This window comes from Halichoerus grypus, chromosome 13 (assembly GCF_964656455.1).
Source record: "Halichoerus grypus chromosome 13, mHalGry1.hap1.1, whole genome shotgun sequence".
NCBI classification, from domain to species: Eukaryota; Metazoa; Chordata; class Mammalia; order Carnivora; family Phocidae; genus Halichoerus; species Halichoerus grypus.
In genome coordinates this window covers 89,329,422-89,348,820 of record NC_135724.1, presented here as the reverse complement: position 1 = coordinate 89,348,820, position 19,399 = coordinate 89,329,422, and the positions used below count along the sequence as shown (strand labels likewise).

The following is a 19,399-nucleotide window of genomic DNA, read 5'->3' as shown; positions in this document are numbered from 1 at the left end:
CCAGTATGTGATATTGGTGGATTGACTGGATCATTCATGCAGCATAGATATTTAAAACTCTGCTTGGTGGTTTTATCTTTTAAATTCTAAACATTGGTATAGTCTGTATGATAGCAAACAAAGCATTGGACAAGAATCGTAGAATGCTAGCAATGGAAAATGGATCCCAGAGAGCCTGGGCCTCTGGGGGTGAAGTGATCTGCCTAAAGTTATCGACCTAGTTGGGGCAGTGCTGGGATTAGAAATTCTTTCTGTTCCTAGTCCTTGTATTATATAGCATTATTACACATCACAGCTTAGTTAGGATAGTCCCATTTTATGTTTGCTGCCCCCTACAATTGTAGAATATGTCACACTCTTACTGTACCTTTTTTCCCCTCAAAGTGGTGTGTTTTAACTTGGTAGTTTATAGTTAGGCATATTCAGTTAAAAATAACAGTGCCAGTGTTTAGGTAAGAATTAAAGTCAGTTTTAGATGTTTAAATGGCCTCCCATGCTGGTGAATCTAAGCCACGTTAGAGAGTTCAGTACTTCTCAGTGGTCTGATGTATAACGGTTTTCTTTTATAGCAGCAGCCTCCATCTACTACAACATTTGTGCTGAATCAAATAAATCAGCTTCCAACCCTGGGATCTACAATTGTAATGACTAAAACACCGCCTGTAACAACAAATAGGCAGACCATCACTTTAACAAAGTTTATCCAGACTACTGCAAACACACGCCCTTCAGTCTCAGCACCAGCAGTACGAAATGCCATGACCTCTGCACCCTCAAAAGACCAGGTTCAGCTGAAGGATCTGCTGAAAAACAATAGTCTGAATGAACTCATGAAACTGAAGCCACCAGCTAATATTGCTCAGCCAGTTGCAACAGCAGCTAGTAAGTCTGTCTGTTTTCAGTAGTGTCAGCTGGCTCCTGTTGGTAAGATGTGTCAGTGTGTTTTTAAGGGTTTCCTTGGGTCTTAAACGAACTGGGTGTGAAGGACATATTTTATGACTTTGTATTTATACAATTCAAAGGAAGGAGAAATTTAGAAGCCCTAGTAGCATTTACCTTGAAATGAAGTGTGGAATTACCAGGTGGCTACATTAGTTAACACCATGAGATCTCAGTTTTATATATTGGGAATAACTGGTTAACATTTTCTCAGTCCTTTAAATCAGTACTTCTCAAACTTGAGAAGTGCCTCTGAATCACCTGGAGATCTTGTTCAAAAACAGAATCAGATTTGGTAGGTCTGGGGTAGGGCCCAAGATCCTGCATTTCTAACAAGCTTTTCAGAGGTGCTATTGCTGGTGGTCCGTGGACCATGCGTGAGGTAACTAGCTTTAAACTGATACTTTACGCTTTAACTCTGACTTTTACAGTTTTATTATTTTGCCTGTCATTGGCTTTATTGCTTGTGAGTAGTTGTGTATTTAGTAAATTCTCTTTTAAAATACATACATTTGGGTGCTTGGGTGGCTCAGTTGGTTAAGCAACTGCCTTCGGCTCAGGTCATGATCCTGGAGTCCCGGGATCGAGTCCCGCATCGGGCTCCCTGCTTAGCAGGGAGTCTGCTTCTCCCTCTCCCACTCCCCCCTCTTGTGCTCTTTCTCTCTCTCACTCTCTCTCTCAAATAAATAAATAAAATCTTTAAAAAAAAAAAAAAATACATACATTTTTGGGGTGCCTTGGTTGAGCATCTGACTCTTGATTTTGGCTTAGGTCATGATCTCAGGGTCCTGGGATTGAGCCTGGCATCTGCCTCAGTGCAGAGTCGGCTTGTCCCTCTCCCTCTCTCTTTGCTCCTCCCCCTGCTCACACGCACTCTCTCAAATAAATAAAAATTTTTTTAAAACAAAGTAAGATACATACGTTTTTATTGTAAAATAATTCATTTTTTGAAAAAAGGTTTTATCTATCTATTAGAGAGCATTGGGGGGGGGGCTTGCTCCCAGGACCCCGAGATCACTACCTAAGCCAAAGTCAGACACTTAACCAACTGAGCCATCCAGGCGCCCCATACTATATATATATATTTTTTAAAGAATGAGCACCCATATAATTCTTTTTTAAAAAACAGCTTTATTGAGATACATTGTATATACCATGAAATTCATCCTTTTAAAGTACACAGTTCAGTGGATTTTAGTATATTCACAAGAGTTGTTCAACCATCACCACGAGCTAATCCTTTAAGGATAGGGTTTATTTATTTAATTTTTTTAAGATTTTATTTATGTATTTGACAGAGAGCGAGAGAGGGAACACAAGCAGGGGGAGTGGGAGAGGGAGAAGCAGGCTTCCCGCCAAGCGGGGAGCCTGATGTAGGGCTCGATCCCAGGACCCTGGGACCATGACCTGAGCCGAAGGCAGACGCTTAACGACTGAGCCACCCAGGCACCCCTAAGGATAGGGTTTATTTATTTATTTTTATTTATTTATTTTTTTAAGGATAGGGTTTAAGGGGGAAAGTTCAACAGTGGTTTGATTACATTTTTTTAAAGAGTTTATTTATGGATAATGAATATAGATTTTATTGTTAGTTTTTCTTTAGAATGTTATTGTTCATTTATTCAACAAATATTTATTGAGTGCCTGCTATGTGCCTACTATGCACTGTTCTGGGATTTTGAGGCTGTGGCTGGGAAGAAAATTGAGATTTCTGCTGTCATGGAGCTTGCATTCTAGTGGAGAGAGACAATAAACAAAATAAAGAAGTTATATAGTGTGTCTGAAAGGAATAAGCACTGTGGAGAGAAACAAAATGAGGTGTGGGGCAGAAAGAGGTTATAGTTTTAAGTGCAGTGTTCAGAGGAAGCTTCATGATTAGTAAGGTAATTTTTAAGGATAAAATAGAATTATTAGGGGTGCCTGGGTGGCTCAGTCGTTACAGGTCATGATCCCAGGGTCCTGGGATTGAGCCCCGCATCGGGCTCCCTGCTCCGCGGGAGGCCTGCTTCTCCCTCTCCCACTCCCCCTGCTTGTGTTCCCTCTCTCGCTGTGTCTCTCTCTGTCAAATAAATAAAATCTTAAAAAAAAAATAGAATTATTAGATGTATTTTAAAATCTTGACTACATCAAATTTTAGTAGTACAGTTTTAAAAACTGAAAAACGTGAACTCTTAAGTGGGATATTCTTCCTTTCCCTTCTACATTCAGCTGAAGTGTATTTGAGTACCTGTTATGTAACAGTACCAGGGTGGCACAGTTGGAAGTGATAACTGACCTCAGTTATATTCTGAGCTGACCACTATTTTATAGTTTTAGTGTAGGAATGGGTGCTTTTTTTTTTTTTTGTAAATTTCTTTGGGCTTGGAGGTTCCTGAGGATTTATACTAGTACATAAATAGCATTTTATTAGGGTTTGGAATGAGCTGATAAGTATTAAACAGTTCCTTTTCCAAAAGCTGCCTTATTTTTCTAATATTGGGAGAGAAGTTTTAGTACCTGATATAGACTAGTATATAATTTTGTGGCAGAATGGACTGCTTGGAAATTGTGCTTGTGTTTGTGAAGTAGAGGGCTGGAACATTCTAAAACAGTGGCCAAGAAGAGTTTGTAGGGTGATATAGAACTAACTTTGTCTTTAATGACAGATGTAATTAAAAATATCAGATAATCTAATCTTTTGTTTGAGTCCATACCATTGTGTCCTTATGGCTATAGTTTACTCTCAAGGTCATTGTCCTGAACTAACTGCAACCTGGTAACTACGTGCCCATTAAGAAGTCATTTTAACTGTCTTAGGGCTCATTTTTACTCTGCTCCACCATGGAGAGCAGGCATGGCCCTGACCTAGCTGGGGTGCAGGGCAGCATCTGGAATGACTCCTGGGAGACATGGATGATCAGCAGTTAGTGGAAGCAGCTGTCATTAAAGTCTTTGAGTTTGAGGAGAAATCCTGCTGCTTTTATGTGAGTGGCTTCCTGAGTATTCCACTCCTCAAATCAGCACATGTTCTCATAATTTAAAGAAGACTGTGCTATTATGAGGGAGGTTTAGAAAGTAAAACAAAACAGGATAGGTTTCGAGCTAATCGAGTAATGCTTAGTACAGTAACATCTCCCACATCCAGTGGAGTAATTTTAAAAAGACAAAAGACTACAAGTCAAGGCCATCCTTGTGCGGAAGCCTGAGAAACTATCAGACTAGACCAGGGCTGAAAATGAAACATGTAAGTGAATGCCAAAGATAAGCATACTTTTGTGTTGTAGCAGAGGGTCATCTTTTTACTGGAAGGGAAGAACATTAAAAGTATGAAACTGCAAAGAGCAAGGTTTTGCACGTTCCCTTCTCACTTATCTGTGGGTGTTGCCCCTTCTGGAGCCTTGAGCCCTTTGGCTCTCTGTTTGGGTTCTAAGCTCTCACGTAAGGTCCAGTTCTGTACTCTGCAAACTGTTCACTTGCTGTCCCACAGTTACATTAAACATATAAATTTGTTATCTCTGTTCCATTCTCTTTGTTTTGTTAACACTTCAGTTGTCATTTTGGATTCCCAAGTGACAGTCTCCCATACACTCCCTGTCTTTTGGTAGAATAGATAAGATGTTAATCAGTTATTCTGGTGTGATTTTCACACTGATCTCAGAAATCCCAAGTACCTGAAGAGTGCTTCAGGGATGCGGGCTGATTACAGGGGCTCTAGGCTACTCAGTCAAGCAGTTCTACTTGGCCTGATACTTGGATTGAGGGATTCTCTTGCTGTATCTGAATAGAGTTTGTAAACCACTGGTATAGAAGAAGAAAAGATTTATTGTTTGGATCTTTATTCTAAGGAGAGGAGGAAAATAGAGTTCCCCAAATTTTTTTCCTTCCAAGAAATAATTATTTGCCTTGAAAATAAGTATCACCAACTCAGATGAGATTGATTCTGTCTTGGTAATAACACCATTCTGGTTTGTTTGTTTTTGATGAACCAAGTGAAGTGTCCCAAAGTAATGCTGGCTGTTGGTATGTGTATTAAAATAAGCTATCAAACACTTCTGGTGAAGATGTCCTTTTCATAACTAGGTCTCAGGTTTCCTGTACACACATTTCTGTTTAAGTTACTTGTTTTCTAAGGTTAAATCTTAGCTCCGTGATAACACATAGCTTTGAATGTTTTCATTCTTATGCTTGCTTTAAGTTAGTGACAAATAGGTTGGTATTCTTTGGTTTGTGAATTCAGTAAACTTACTGACTCCTTAGATTTAACATTTTTTTTTAAACCTGAATGTAAAAAATTTTTTAGTAAAACTTTTACTGAAAAGAAATTGAGATTTTGTTCTAAAATCTAATAACTCTTCCCCTCAGCTGATGTAAGCAATGGTACAGTAAAGAAAGAATCTTCTAATAAAGAAGTAGCAAGAATATGGATAAACGACATGAAAATGAGGAGTTTTTCTCCAACCATGGTGAGTTTCAAAAGCTGCATCTGTATTACGTGGTGTAGAAATATACTTGGCTAAAAGTGCTCTAAAACAACCCACAGAAAACTTATTTTTGGGTGAAGGGGGGCTACTCAACTACATGAACTAATGAATAAGCATTAAATATCTAACATAAACGGACATACTAAACAAGGTTATTATAGCTTGCATATTTGATAGGGTTTAGTATTACACGCAGTACTGACATCCTTTTATTGTGAATCTTTTCTGATCAGAGACAAAGATAATGTGGAGTTAACTACAGTATTTGATAACTGTCCCTTTGGGGATTGAACCTAAATATATAGCTAGTTATGAGCTGTCAGATCATATAATGTTCTAGTTATAAGTAATTTTTTTTCCTTAAATTTTGGAAATGCCTTGGGTTAATGAACTCTACATTTATTTCATAACTGTGCTGTGTATAATACTGCATGTGTGTGGTGGGTTTTTACAAGAGGTAGACTACATGGCTCCCCTTTCCATAATCACACAATTTGACAAGCACGTGGTTTAAGTAGTATAAAGTACAGCAAAAAGTACATTGAGATACAATTAGGATTGTGAAATTGGAGGAAGAGGAAATCTCCCTGGACTCAGATGGCCTGGGAAGACTTCATTTTGTGGAGCAAGTATAATGCAGATTAGGTGTTGAGTTTGGAGAGACTGTAGGAGGGCATTTTAGGAAGGGAGCTAAAGCATTGATAGGCACAGAGGAGGTGGTGGCTATATGTTTAGATGGTGGTAAGCCAGGAGGAAGTTGGAAGTTGGAATGGTTGATTTTGGCACTGTGGAGGGTCCTGAGTTGAGTTCCAAAGACTTTGGGCACCTGGGTGGCTCAGTTGGTTAGGTGTCCGACTCTTGGTTTCTGCTTAGGTCATGATCTCAGGGTTGTGAGATCTGGGCTCTGTGCTCGGTGGGGAGTCTGCTTGAGATTCTTTCCCTCTGCTCCCCCACCCTTCCCGCTTGCATACGTACGTGCGCTCTCTCTCAAATGAATAAATAGATCTTAAAAAAAACAGTGACTTTGGACTTGGTGCAGCACCAATGGGGGCCCCTGGAAGTGGAGGATCCTGTTAGTGATTCAGGGTGAGTGTGGTGGGGAAGAGAGGCAAGTTGGAAGGTTGGTTAAGTACTCCAGAAGGGAGGTGTTAAGAGACTAAACTTGAGGGATTGTAAAGAGGATTGGAAAAGGGTTAGGGGAAAGTAAAAAAAGGATAATAGGAGATGACTGCATATAACAATACCAAAGGATTTTTAGGACTTGGGGATGGAATATGGAATTGGAAAGACAGCAATCTGTGCCTGAGGTTTTGAACAGGGACCAGGAGAATGAATGCTGGCAGGACCCAGTTTATTTAATGGTTGTGTGCCAGCAACTTACGTGGAAGTTGATTTTTAGAAAGTAAGATTGCATTTTTCTTTAAGAAATGTACATAGTGCTCAGATTCCCAGTCCAGCCCACTTTTGCCCATAATACGCCAAAAGTTCTATGTTGTCCTTAGAGTTAAGAAACATTTAACAGGGGCATCTGGCTGGCTTAGTCGGTGGAGCATGTGACTCTTGATCTTGAAGTCTTAAGTTCGGGCCCCATGTTGGGAATAGACCTTACTTTAAAGAAAAAGAAAAAAAGAAAAGAAGCATCTAGCAGAGATTACAAACTGGTAGACTATGCACCAAAGCCAGTTGACAGATGTGTTATGTTTGGTCTCCACAATATTTTGAAAATTTTTCACTTTGTTGATACCACATAAAGATCCTGATCTCCAGGTTATCCTGAAAAATAGGAGTACCTGACAACCCTGGGTCCACATTCCCCACCTAGTAAAATACTCCTGAAGTGGAGTAGTGAACACCTGTTTTGTGTGTTGGGCAGGCCTTCTCCAGGTACCACAGTCTTTCCCCACTCTCCCTCATGATTATATCTCCTTGACCCTAAGCTTGGTGACCCTCAGTTGCCATTTTACTGGCTTATGAGTTTACCTGTCTGGTCCCTGTGACCAGACAGTATCACCAACTTATCTTTCAGTTATACTCTTGGTAATTTTTTTTTTTTTTTAATTCAGATATGGGAAGATAAGCTAGAGAAGGAAGGCTGGTCATTTAGTATGCATTATTTGATAGGTGGGGAAAGGGGTGAAGGTGGGGATGGGGAGGACTCAGAATTTAAGTGATTTGTTTAAGGCCACACAAATAACAGCAGAATGGGGATTTACATTTGTTTCTTTGGCCATCCCCACTTTGTCTAGTTTCTGAAATTGAGTTTCATTTTGGCAAACTTTCTAAGAGCATTCAGATCTGTTTTGGATTTTTTCCTGAGGATTCCATGGATTGATGTTGATTGGATGTTTATCTATATCTCCCACTTTTAGTGAGCTATCATACTCTAAAGAAAAAAAATCAAAAAGTCTGCCATTACCTTTTAAGGCTTTGTTGTCCTTGGCATTGCTTATAGGTCCTGACTGGTTTCTCTTTCTTTTTCGTCATCTTTTCTACATATACTGGGTTTCACAGCTTTTTCTCTGTATTTTTCTTGAACAAGCACATTAATAAAGAGCTTTGCTGATGGTTTTACTTGTAGTGAGAGGAGGCTAGTTCAGGGTCTTTCTATTCCCCTATTCCTCCCTACCTTACCGCTTTAAGATTCTGTGAAGAAACAAAGGAACATGTGACTGGTGACCATTCACTCAAGTTGCCTGAGACAGTCTGGCTTCATTCCTGTTTTCCTGGTGTAGTTACTAAGAGCTTCCCATTGCATTTTTGGGTGTGCCAGGGTTTGGAGAGTAAGTGCTTGGCTATCTTACATATGATTGTTGTTGTTTGGAGACATAGATGTCTGAAATAGATTATCTGTCCTTCAGAAGAACCTTTAAATCCAGAGTTTTCTGGGGTTTTGGTTTCAGTGTCCGATGGAAAGAAGACAGCTGAATTGAAGGTGCACTGAAATGAGGGTGGGATGTGTAACTTCAACAGAGTTTCTGCCATTGAGGTTGTAGGATGAGCTGCTGGGGCTCATCTACCTTTTGTCCCCAAATCTTTTGGTCTTTCTGTTCCTGGAACTGAAATGAAGATTGAAGACTGAGGTTAAAAAGAGTTCTGGGCATCAGGGAAGGTGGTAGGCAATATTGAAGGGGAAAGTAGTTTGAGATAATGGTGGTTAGAAGGATGGTGGAGCCCTGTAGTGACCCAGTGGTATGTTAGGGATGAGAGTTAGGTCATGGATTATCTGTACTCATTGGAGAAACACGGAAGATGCAAAGTGTGACCCAGATTTTAGGGAATATAGAAGTGGTATGTCATGTTTCCAAGATTGAAGACTGTTTAGTATTCCTACAGAAGAGTTTTTCTGTGTGTTACTTAGGCCTCCAGTCTCTGATTATGTTCCCTCTGTGTTACAGAAGGTCCCTGTTGTGAAAGAGGAAGATGAACCAGAGGAAGAAGATGAAGAAGAAATGGGTCATGCAGAAACCTATGCAGAGTATATGCCGATAAAATGTATGTCATTGGGATCTGTCAAAATAATGAAAGACTTCCCGGGTTCTTCTCGAATTTAAGTAACTTTCCCATACACGTTATTATCTATTAGGATCTGTCGGTATTGGGTACCTCAGAATTTGAGAAGAGCTTTGTAATAGGTTTTGAACTATAATATGTTTTAAAATATCTACGTGAAAATTTGACTGTGGGTTATTTTCCCTATGCAGACTTAGAACTGTTTTGGGTTGAAGTCCTTTAAGAGTAAAAAAGCTTGGGTTTTATTTTGTTTCAAGTTAATTTTGCTCATATTAGCAGTGATTATAAAATCATAGTAAATTGCAGAGATATAAATCTATCTTAGCTTTCTATACTTTATACAAAGCATAAAAACATGGGAATCTTAAAAATAAAATGTGCTATTTAAGTGTACATTAACACTTCTGCCCTTTTTTCCATAACAACCATGATTTATTTTTTTAGTGGCCACTATGTCAAATTGAAAATTAATAGTTTTTAGCTTTCATGTAAAAATGTTCCACTTTTTCATTATATGAGGGTGATAAGGTGAAAAAAATACATGGCTAGAATCCTTTATGTACTCCGAGTTTCTATAAAAAGCCACTAATACTACTTAAACTCAAAATTTCTGTTTACCAACTATGTATCGACTTCAGGATCCCATAATTTCTGGTCATTTAAAATTAACTTTGGGGGTGCCTGGCTGGCTCAGTTGGTTGAGTATGCGACTCTTGATCTCAGGGTCATGAGTTCAAGCCCCACGTTGGACATGGAGCCTACTTAAAAATAATATATACATATGATAAACATTTGAAAGATGAATCTTAGGTTGTGGTATCTGAAATGGGTGGTTTCCCTCACTCCCATAATAGTTTTCATAAAAGAATTGAAAGTTTATCTATGGCCCTTTAAACTAAGGTCAGCAAACTAAATTTGGACCATTGCCTTTTTAAGTTTTACTGGAAAATAACCATGCCCATGAGTTTATTTATTTATTGGCTATGGCTGCTTTTACATTGCTACAATGGCATTGTTTAGTAATAGACCAGATGCTCAGCAAAGCTGTAAATATTAATTAATTTATGCATTTAAATAGATTTTTTTTTAAGATTCTATTTTATTTATTTGTCAGAGAGAGAGCGCACAAGCAGGGTGAGCGGCAGGCAGAGGGAGAAGCAGGCTCCCCCCTGAGCAAGGAGCCCGATGCGGGACTCAATTTCAGGACCCTGGGATCATGACCTGAGCCGAGGGCAGCTGCTTAACCAACTGAGCACCCAGGCGTCCCTCAAATAGATTGCCAAATTTAGGATTATGTTTTGTTGCTACTGGAGAACCTGGTGATATGAACTAAGTTGGTATTTTTCTAGATTTTTTTTAATCAGCAGGTCTCTATTTAAACCATAAGTATTTGATAAATAGGTCCTTTTATCAAATTTAAATAATAATTTACCACCTGTCAGTGCCTTTTTAGTATCCTGGAGTGTATAGTTACTTATTTACTTTTATTTGCTCTGTGATAGCAAAAATATGGCAATATTATATAATAAAACTGGGAGCATTATTACCTAGAAAACTAAAATGAAGTATTTTAAAATTTCATTTAGTAAAAATTGGCCTACGTCATCCAGATGCTGTAGTGGAAACTAGTTCTTTATCCAGTGTTACTCCTCCTGATGTTTGGTACAAAACATCCATTTCTGAAGAAACCATTGATAATGGCTGGTTATCAGCATTACAACTTGAGGCAATTACTTATGCAGCCCAGGTAAGCAATATTTTGTAACTACATACAATGTATTTATCTTTTAATCCTAGTGCATATAGTATAGTTGCTTTAACACAAAGGAATTTTTCTTGAATGAAAAACTTGTGCTTGTGATTTTTATAAAAGTTTCATGTGTTAGAAAATTATTTATTTTTTTTTTTAGAGAGAGAGCGTGCGTGAGCCAGGGGGAGGAGCAGAGGGAGAGGGATAAGCAGACTCTGTGCTGAGCGTGGAGCCCAATGCAGGGCCTGATCCCATGACCCCGAGATCATGACCTGAGCTGAAATCAAGAGTTGGACGCCCAACCTACTGAGCCACCCAGGTGCCCCTCGTGTGTTAAAAAATTAAAGGGGTAGCATGGATGCAGGGGGTTCATTTCTATTGGAAATGAAAAATGTTATAACCTCTTTGGAATTCACTGGGGATATGTATTAAAAATGTGGGGTGCCTGGGTGGCTCAGTTGGTTAAGTGTCAGACTCTTTGATCCACTCGGGTCATGATCTCAGGGTCGTGAGATCAATCCTTGCATCGGACTCCGTGCTGGGTGTGGGGCCTACTTAAGATTCTCTCTCTCCTATCCCCGCACCCAGCTCTCATGCATGTGCTTCCTCAGTGGTGTACTTTTTAATAATCTAAATAAATACATACATACATACATACATATATAAATACATAAATAAATTTGTTGAAAATACATATAGCCTATTGTGCCTGGCTGGCTCAGTCAATAGAGCATGACTTTTGATCCTGGGGTCATGAGTTCTAGCCCCACATTGATCGTAGAGCTTACTTGAAATAAAAGATATATATATCCTTTGACCTAACAATTCCATTATTGGGAGTCTATCCGCTAGAACTATTAGATTAAGAATATATATATTAAGGAGATGGATGGATGGATGACTATTTGTTTTAGCTCTTTTAACCCTGCTTGCTGAATGCTAGAAAGGATCTAAAATCCCATACCCTAGTGGCTGTTTGAATGAACTGTGGTATTATTGTATGGGTGTTGTACTGGCTTTCAAAACCATGAATTAGTTATGCCAGTTTCTTGAGAGGACTTCTTTTGTACTCCAGTTCTGTAAAATAAGTAATGGCCGAACAGGTAACCATCCTCCATATTTATGTGTGATGAAAAGTTTGTATTTGTCTATGCAGGCATTGAAAGAGACACAGAAGAATGCTCACCAATTTGTTAACTTCAGTAACATCAGTTACCTGGTGCATGTGAGTGTAGCCAGAAAGAATACATAGTAAATATAAAGAAAGTATCCATATTGAGCCAAACTGTGTGCCATTTGTATACATATAGATCACATTAATATATTCCTACAACAGTGTTGTAAAGACTGATCACCACAGTATCTAAAGGAGTAGATTGATTATCAGCTTTCTCTTTTTCAGCAACATGAAACATTCCTACCTAATGGAGATCGTGCTGGCTTCTTAATAGGTGATGGTGCTGGTGTGGGAAAAGGAAGGACGATAGCGGGAATTATCTATGAAAATTACTTGCTGAGTAGAAAAAGAGCATTATGGTAAGTGCCAAAGACTGTGGAAGCTTTATTTTGTGAATAGTTATTCCAGCATGTGAGATGGGTTTTAATGAGTAGGTGTATTTTTTTTTTAAGTGTCAAGTCCTGTTTTTATTTATCCTCAATACTGCTAGATCGACGGAATTTGCATTTAATTTGTGTTTTTTTTTTTCTTTTTTATGTGGCAGGTTCAGTGTTTCAAATGATTTAAAGTATGATGCTGAAAGAGATTTGAGGGATATTGGAGCAAAAAACATTTTGGTTCATTCATTAAACAAGGTATGAAAGTTTTCTATTTGGTTAGTCATTCAGTAAATATTGACTCATCAGTGAGATGGGAATAATAGTTTCTACTTTGTAGAGTTGTTGTGAGGATTAAGTGAATTATTTTACAGAAAGCATTAGTGAGTGCTAGCCATTCTTGTTGGTTTGTGGGTGACTATGCGTCCAGTACTATGCCAGGTACAGTTGTATAGTGGCAAACAAAATAGGCCTTGTCTCTGTTGTTACGGAGTTCTCAGTTTTGGTGTTCTTTTTGTCTTTGTTTCTGAGGTAATCTTATATGGCTGAAACTCATAACTGAGTATAAGGATGCAGTGTGTAGTAAAGCTGTGTGGATAGGTAGTCACAGCACATAGGGAGTTGTTGAGACTTGGAGACTGATTTGGATATTTGTATATCCACTGGAGTTTTACATCTGTACCTTTGTTCATGTTAAAACAGTTCTGTCACGTGGAAGAAAATGTGTCTCAATATCTAAAGCATAGTTTGATAGGAATCTTAATGTTCATTTGGCAAATTTTTACTGACCTCTTATGTACCAAGAGCTGGAGTAGTACAATAGGCAGACTTACTTCCTGCAGGTACCTCTCTCTTAGCCTTTTGAAAATAAGTAAATATAAATCTACTTTCTGTGTGAGCCCTAGGTTGGTTCAGTGTTGCCCTGCTCATCATTGGCTTTTTTGGGTGGGTATGACTGTGGTTTGGTAGGTAAAGTACTATGTCTTGAATGATTCCTCACAGCTCAAAACTAAAAACATGTAACTGGCATCTAGAAATATTTTTGATTTCTTTGTCCGTTTAATTGAAGAAGGGTATATTAACTATTAATCATAATTCTTTATATATGCCTTAGAACTTAATTATAGTGACTTGACATACAGGAAGTGCACAATAAATATTTTTGTAGTGTGAATATTGTGACTTTTTTTTCTTGGAGGGGGGTTTGGTTTATAATCTTTTTTTTGTTGATAGAAATTTTTTGAGGGGCACATGGGTGGCTCAGTCGGTTGAGCATCTGCCTTCAGCTCAGGTCATGATCCCAGGATTCTGGGTTCAAGCCTGTCATCGAGCTCCCTGCTCAGGGGGGAGTCTGCTTCTGCCTCTCCCTCTGCCCTTCCCCCTGCTCAAGCACGCACACACTCTCTCTTTCTCAAATAAAATGAACAAAATCTTTTTAAAAAAAGTTTTTTGAGACTTTGATGAAAACTAGATCATTGTATCATGAAGTTGTGTGCATATATATAAACATAGGTGCGTGCATGCGTGTGTGTGTATACATATGTAGAAGTTCTGTGTGTGGTCTTAGGGGCTCTTTTGACTTCCCTAAAAACCCATGATGGACCCACCAATTTCCTGCTATAGAAGTTTGGGTGGGATAGATTTTTCAGAGAGAAAAGCGTGTATGTTAAATTCTTCTTTTTTCTTTTTTAGTTTAAATATGGAAAAATTTCTTCCAAACATAATGGGAGCGTGAAAAAGGGTGTTATTTTTGCTACCTATTCTTCCCTTATTGGTGAAAGTCAGTCTGGCGGTAAATATAAAACTAGATTAAAACAACTTCTGCATTGGTGCGGTGATGACTTCGATGGAGTGGTATCCTTTACAACAAATGTTTTTAATTTTTCTTTATTTCTTTATTTTGTTTTTGTATTTTTTAATGACACAAAAGTGAATGTAAGAATAAACATTTAAAACTACATCCTGAGATTAACTGAAATTGCTGGGATAAGAGCTTTAATGACTTCCCAGTGTCCAAGGGGGAGTCTGTTTTCTAGCTGTCATAATAAGAGGCCAATATTTAAGCTCCTGGTTTAGGAAAATGTTAATAGGTGTGGGAAGTGATGCATACTGTATTCCACTTTTGGGGATTCATACTGCATGTTACATAGTAAAGCACCTGAGAAGACTAAGGGGAAAAAAACTTTGGACTTAGTGATTTCCAAACCTATTTGCTCATGGCAGACCTTTTACTGTCATGCATGAGGAATGTTTTTCAAATGGTGATTAAGTTAGTCACCAGTTGTACTTCTACTTAGAGAATTTGCCAAAATTATCTGTGTGGTGGACATTTCTTGCCACAGTGGATTCATTCTTCCATTCTAATTAAGAATTAAATATCCAGTCAATATAAATACCAAAATTAGTGGTTGCCTCTCAGACTTGAGAGGGAGGGGTGATGTCAAGGAGAGGCACATAGAGGGCTTCATTTATGTTTGTAATCTTAAAAAGAAAACAGTTGGAGGCAAATATGGTAAAATGTTAAGGTTTGACAAAGCCAGATGATGGGCGTGTTGGTGTTACTTTAAAAAGTTAATGCTCAGGGGCTTATTATCAGCGGCATCTCTCCCCTCCTGATTGTCTTGAATTTAGCCCACTCTACCACCCCAGAAATTTGGGATGTTTCCCAAGGCCTTGAAATAAACATTAAATTTTCCTTAAAGATTAGAGATATTTGCTACTATGTTATGTTCCTTAATTCATTCTCTACAGATAGTGTTTGATGAATGTCATAAAGCAAAAAACTTATGTCCTGTTGGTTCTTCAAAGCCAACCAAGACAGGCTTAGCAGTTCTAGAGCTTCAGAACAAATTGCCAAAGGCCAGAGTTGTTTATGCTAGTGCCACTGGTGAGTTGTTATTTTATTTGAAAGGTATGTGTAGGTTATTTTTTCAGCTATAAAATTTTTTGTTTTGGGATTTTTCAGGTGCTTCTGAACCACGAAACATGGCCTATATGAACCGTCTTGGAATATGGGGTGAGGGAACTCCATTTAGAGAATTCAGTGATTTTATCCAAGCAGTAGAACGGAGGTAAAGCAATTTACAGTATACACTATTTGTTCTTGGTTGCAGTCTAAAAGAGGTGTTACCACTAAAACCTTTCCCACTTATATTAAAGCCCTACTATATTTAATGATAGTTACTGTGTGTTTTAATTTTATTCAGAGGTGTTGGTGCCATGGAAATAGTTGCTATGGATATGAAGCTTAGAGGAATGTACATTGCTCGACAGCTGAGCTTTACTGGAGTGACCTTCAAAATTGAGGAAGTTCTTCTTTCTCAGAGCTATGTGAAAATGTATAACAAAGCAGTCAAGCTGGTGAGAAGTTTTTTCTTAATTCCTAGTATTTTTAATGTCTCAGCCCACAAGAGTATATTTTGCTGTAACACAACAGATAAGGCACTAGATTCTTATTTTCCTAATTTTCTAAGCTTTCTCTTTGTTAAAGTAATTTATTTTATTTTTTCAAAGATTTTTTTATTTATTTGACAGCAAGAGAGGGAACACAAGCAGTGGGGGAGGGGCAGAGGGAGAGGGAGAAGCACGATGTGGGGCTTGATTCCAGGACTCTGGGATCATGACCTGAGCCGAAGGCAAACTGGCTTAATGACTGAGCCACCCAGGCTCCCCAAAGTAATTTATTTTAAAAAACCATTTGTGGGGCACCTGGGTGGCTCAGTCATTAAGCGTCTGCCTTCGGCTCAGGTCATGATCCCAGGGTCCTGGGATCGAACCCTACATTGAGCTCCCTGCTCGGCAGGAAGCCTTCTTCTCCCTCTGCCACTCCTCCTGCTTGTGTTCCCTCTGTCGCTGTGTCTCTCTCTGTAAAATAAGTAAGTAAAATCCTTTAAAAAAAAAAAAGCCATTTGTAATGGGGTGCGTGGCTGGCTGAGTCAGGAGGGCATGTGACTCTTGATCCTTGGAGTTGTGATTTCGAGCCCCATGTTGGGTGTAAAAATCACTTAAACTTTTTTAAAAAAGCCATTTATTTAAGTTGCATAATTTTAAAAACTACAATGTAACTATTCCCTGAAATGACTCTAGTAGCTAATAAGAATTTAGAGGCAACTCTGTATGAGTGTCCTGAAAAACATTTGTTTAGAGATTCCAAAGTTACTGAATATGGTTCATTAAATTAATGTTAAGTAGTTAAATTAATGTTAAGTAGTCTTGCACCTACCATTATTTTGCTTGAATCAGTCATTTTTAAGTAATTCACACTCATAGGTGAAATGTCTAAAATGTCGATTATGCATCTTCAGTGGGTCATTGCCAGAGAGAGATTTCAGCAAGCCGCAGATCTGATTGATGCTGAGCAACGCATGAAGAAATCCATGTGGGGTCAGTTCTGGTCTGCGCATCAGAGATTTTTCAAATACTTGTGCATAGCGTCCAAAGTTAAAAGGGTTGTGCAACTAGCTCGAGAAGAAATCAAGAATGGAAAAGTAAGTTGGACACATTGAGAGATTTATTCTTTGGTTATATTTCCTAGTCTTTTGGGTGTTCAGGCTTTCTACTTGTAAAGCCTGTTCTTTCTGAGAGAGAGTTAAAGTATTAACATAGTAAGACTTTAAAATCTATGGGGTTTTTTTGGTTTTTTTGTTTTGTTTTGTTTTTAAGATTTTTATTTATTTATTTATTTGACAGAGATACAGCGAGAGAGGGAACACAGCCGGGGGAGTGGGGGAGGAAGAAGCAGGCCCCCTGCTGAGCAGGGAGCCCAATGTGGGGCTTGACCCCAGGACCCTGGGACCATGACCTGAGCTGAAGGCAGATGCTTAACAGCTGAGCCACTCAGGCGCCCCTAAAATCTGTTTTGTTTTTTTTTAAATAAAAGCAGTGCCTATTTATGTAGAATTTAGGTAGCTCAAAAAATATATAAAGAAGTAAATCGCTGTAATTTGGCCATCCATAGATGCAACTAGTGCTGATGTGTGGGTATAGATTGCCATACGGTTTTTTTCTTTCTAGCAATATATATATATATCTATTTAAAGTACAAAGAACTGAGGCAGGGACTTCAATTGATGTCCACTGCTGTAATCCTATTTCCTAGCTAGGTTTTTTTACACATAACATGCCTCAGATATATGTAGAATAAATAAATGAGCACACATGTGCAATAATGAGTCATTCTTGGGGTGCCTGGGTGGCTCTGTCATTAAGTGTCTGCCTTCGGCTCAGGTCATGATCATGGGGCCCTGGGATCGAGCCCCGCATTGGGCTCCCTGCTCAGCAGGAAGCCTGCTTCTCCCTTTCCCACTCCCCCTGCTTGTGTTCCCTCTCTTGCTGTGTCTCTCTCTGTCAAATAAATAAAATCTTAAAAAAAAAAAAAAAATGGGTCATTCTTGTTTGAAATCTTTTTTTTTTTAAGCTAAATATTTAAAATAGGTCCTAAGAAACCACATGCATAGTTTTATTTATAATTTTATTTTTCTCTCCAGTGTGTTGTAATTGGTCTGCAATCAACAGGAGAAGCTAGAACGTTAGAAGCCTTGGAAGAGGGTGGAGGAGAATTAAATGATTTCGTTTCAACTGCCAAGTAATGTTTTTGGTTTTGAGTTTTTATTTAGATTAGTTTAAGTGTTGGTATTTCCTGGAGGCAAAAGTTTTGATTCATTTCTGATCTTAGTTTTTGCATTCTGTGCATGTTCATCACAATATATCCATTGGAAAACAGTAACATAGAAGTACTCGATTGTTAAGCATTTTGACCATATTGTGCCCAGTATTTGGACTAATGGAAAGGTGTGATTTTTGTCTTGTAGATCTTGGAAATCTGTGAGAGCTTGCATTAGTTTCAGTTTCAGTTTGAGCCTTGTGTGTTTGAAATTACCATTATCCAGAGGAGCAATACGTATAGTTTTTTTTTTTTGTTTTTTTTTTTTAAAGATTTTATTTATTTATTTGAGAGAGAGAGAATGAGAGAGAGCACATGAGAGGGGGGAGGGTCAGAGGGAGAAGCAGACTCCCTACCGAGCAGGGAGCCCGATGCGAGACTCGATCCCGGGACTCCAGGATCATGACCTGAGCCGAAGGCAGTCGCTTAACCAACTGAGCCACCCAGGCGCCCCGAGCAATACGTATAGTTTGCCCCTGAGTTTAGTTATCTGTAGTATAAAAATTGTAGACAATCATGAGAATTTTAAAAAGAAGATATAGGCATTGTTTTCAGTTTATTTGCCTACCCTGCCAATTTTAACTCTAATAGTAAAATTAGCAAAATAATCTTTGCCCCACTATAGTATCTCTTGTGTTCAGAGATATATTCAGGTGGCTCCTTTTAAGATGGATATAATTCAGAACTGCTTCTAAAAGCAAAACATGCATCTACTAATCTGTCTTTTTCTATACTTGTGTGCCTATTACTGCATTGTTTAAAATGATAGGAACTAGTCACATGCGCCTATCAGTGGCTAGTCCAACATTGAGATGTGCTGTGAATATAAAATAGAAGACTTAAAAAAAGTAATGTTTTACATCTCACTGATTGCATATTGAAGTGATACACTGATATATGATACTAGTTTATATCCTGAAATACATCATTAAAAAAACGTTCGGGGCACATGGGTGGCTCAGTCGGTGAAGCGTCTGCCTTCAGCTCAGGTTGTGATCCCAGGGTCCTGAGATCAAGCCCTGTGTCGGGCTCTCTGTCAAATAAATAAAATTTTTTTTTTTTTTAAGATTTATTTATTTGACAGAGAGAGACACAGTGAGAGAGGGAACACAAGCAGGGGGAGTAAGAGAGGGAGAAGCAGGCTTCCTGCTGAGCAGGGAACCTGATGTGGGGCTCGATCCCAGGGTCCTGGGATCATGACCTGAGCCGAAGGCAGACGCTTAACGACTGAGCCACCCAGCCGCCCCAAATAAAATGTTTTTTTTAAAAAAAAGTTTCTCCAGTTTTCTTTCACTTTTTAATGTAACTGCTAGAAAATGTAAACGTCACATATTTGGCTGGGCTTGAACTATATTTCAATTCAACAGCCTTTGCCTATAGAATATTAAATTTATTTCAGCTGGATTATCAGTATTTTGTAGTATTAAACGGTATATTTATTTTTAAGAAATATGTTTTAAAGAATATATTTTTAAATTTTATTTATTTGAGAGAGAGAGTGTGCGAGCACACACGGGGAGAGGG

At 38.5% G+C, this 19,399-nt stretch overlaps 1 protein-coding gene across 3 annotated transcripts in view; it reads left to right on the top strand.

Moving 5' to 3' along the window:
• The window catches only part of SBNO1 (strawberry notch homolog 1), a 56,305-nt gene that overhangs the window by 10,584 nt on the left and 26,322 nt on the right, over positions 1-19,399 (top strand). Inside the window, exons 4-15 of one of the 3 annotated variants that reach the window (XM_078061074.1) lie at positions 573-882; positions 5,281-5,381; positions 8,795-8,891; positions 10,496-10,656; positions 12,062-12,195; positions 12,381-12,471; positions 13,906-14,067; positions 14,965-15,100; positions 15,179-15,284; positions 15,420-15,573; positions 16,518-16,700; positions 17,700-17,797. In XM_078061074.1, the coding sequence (XP_077917200.1) occupies positions 573-882; positions 5,281-5,381; positions 8,795-8,891; positions 10,496-10,656; positions 12,062-12,195; positions 12,381-12,471; positions 13,906-14,067; positions 14,965-15,100; positions 15,179-15,284; positions 15,420-15,573; positions 16,518-16,700; positions 17,700-17,797 (1,733 nt within the window). Of the gene's footprint in view, positions 1-569; positions 883-5,280; positions 5,382-8,794; positions 8,892-10,495; positions 10,657-12,061; positions 12,196-12,380; positions 12,472-13,905; positions 14,068-14,964; positions 15,101-15,178; positions 15,285-15,419; positions 15,574-16,517; positions 16,701-17,699; positions 17,798-19,399 lie in introns of all 3 variants that reach the window. The other 2 variants (XM_078061075.1, XM_036080466.2) reach the window with 2 other exon arrangements.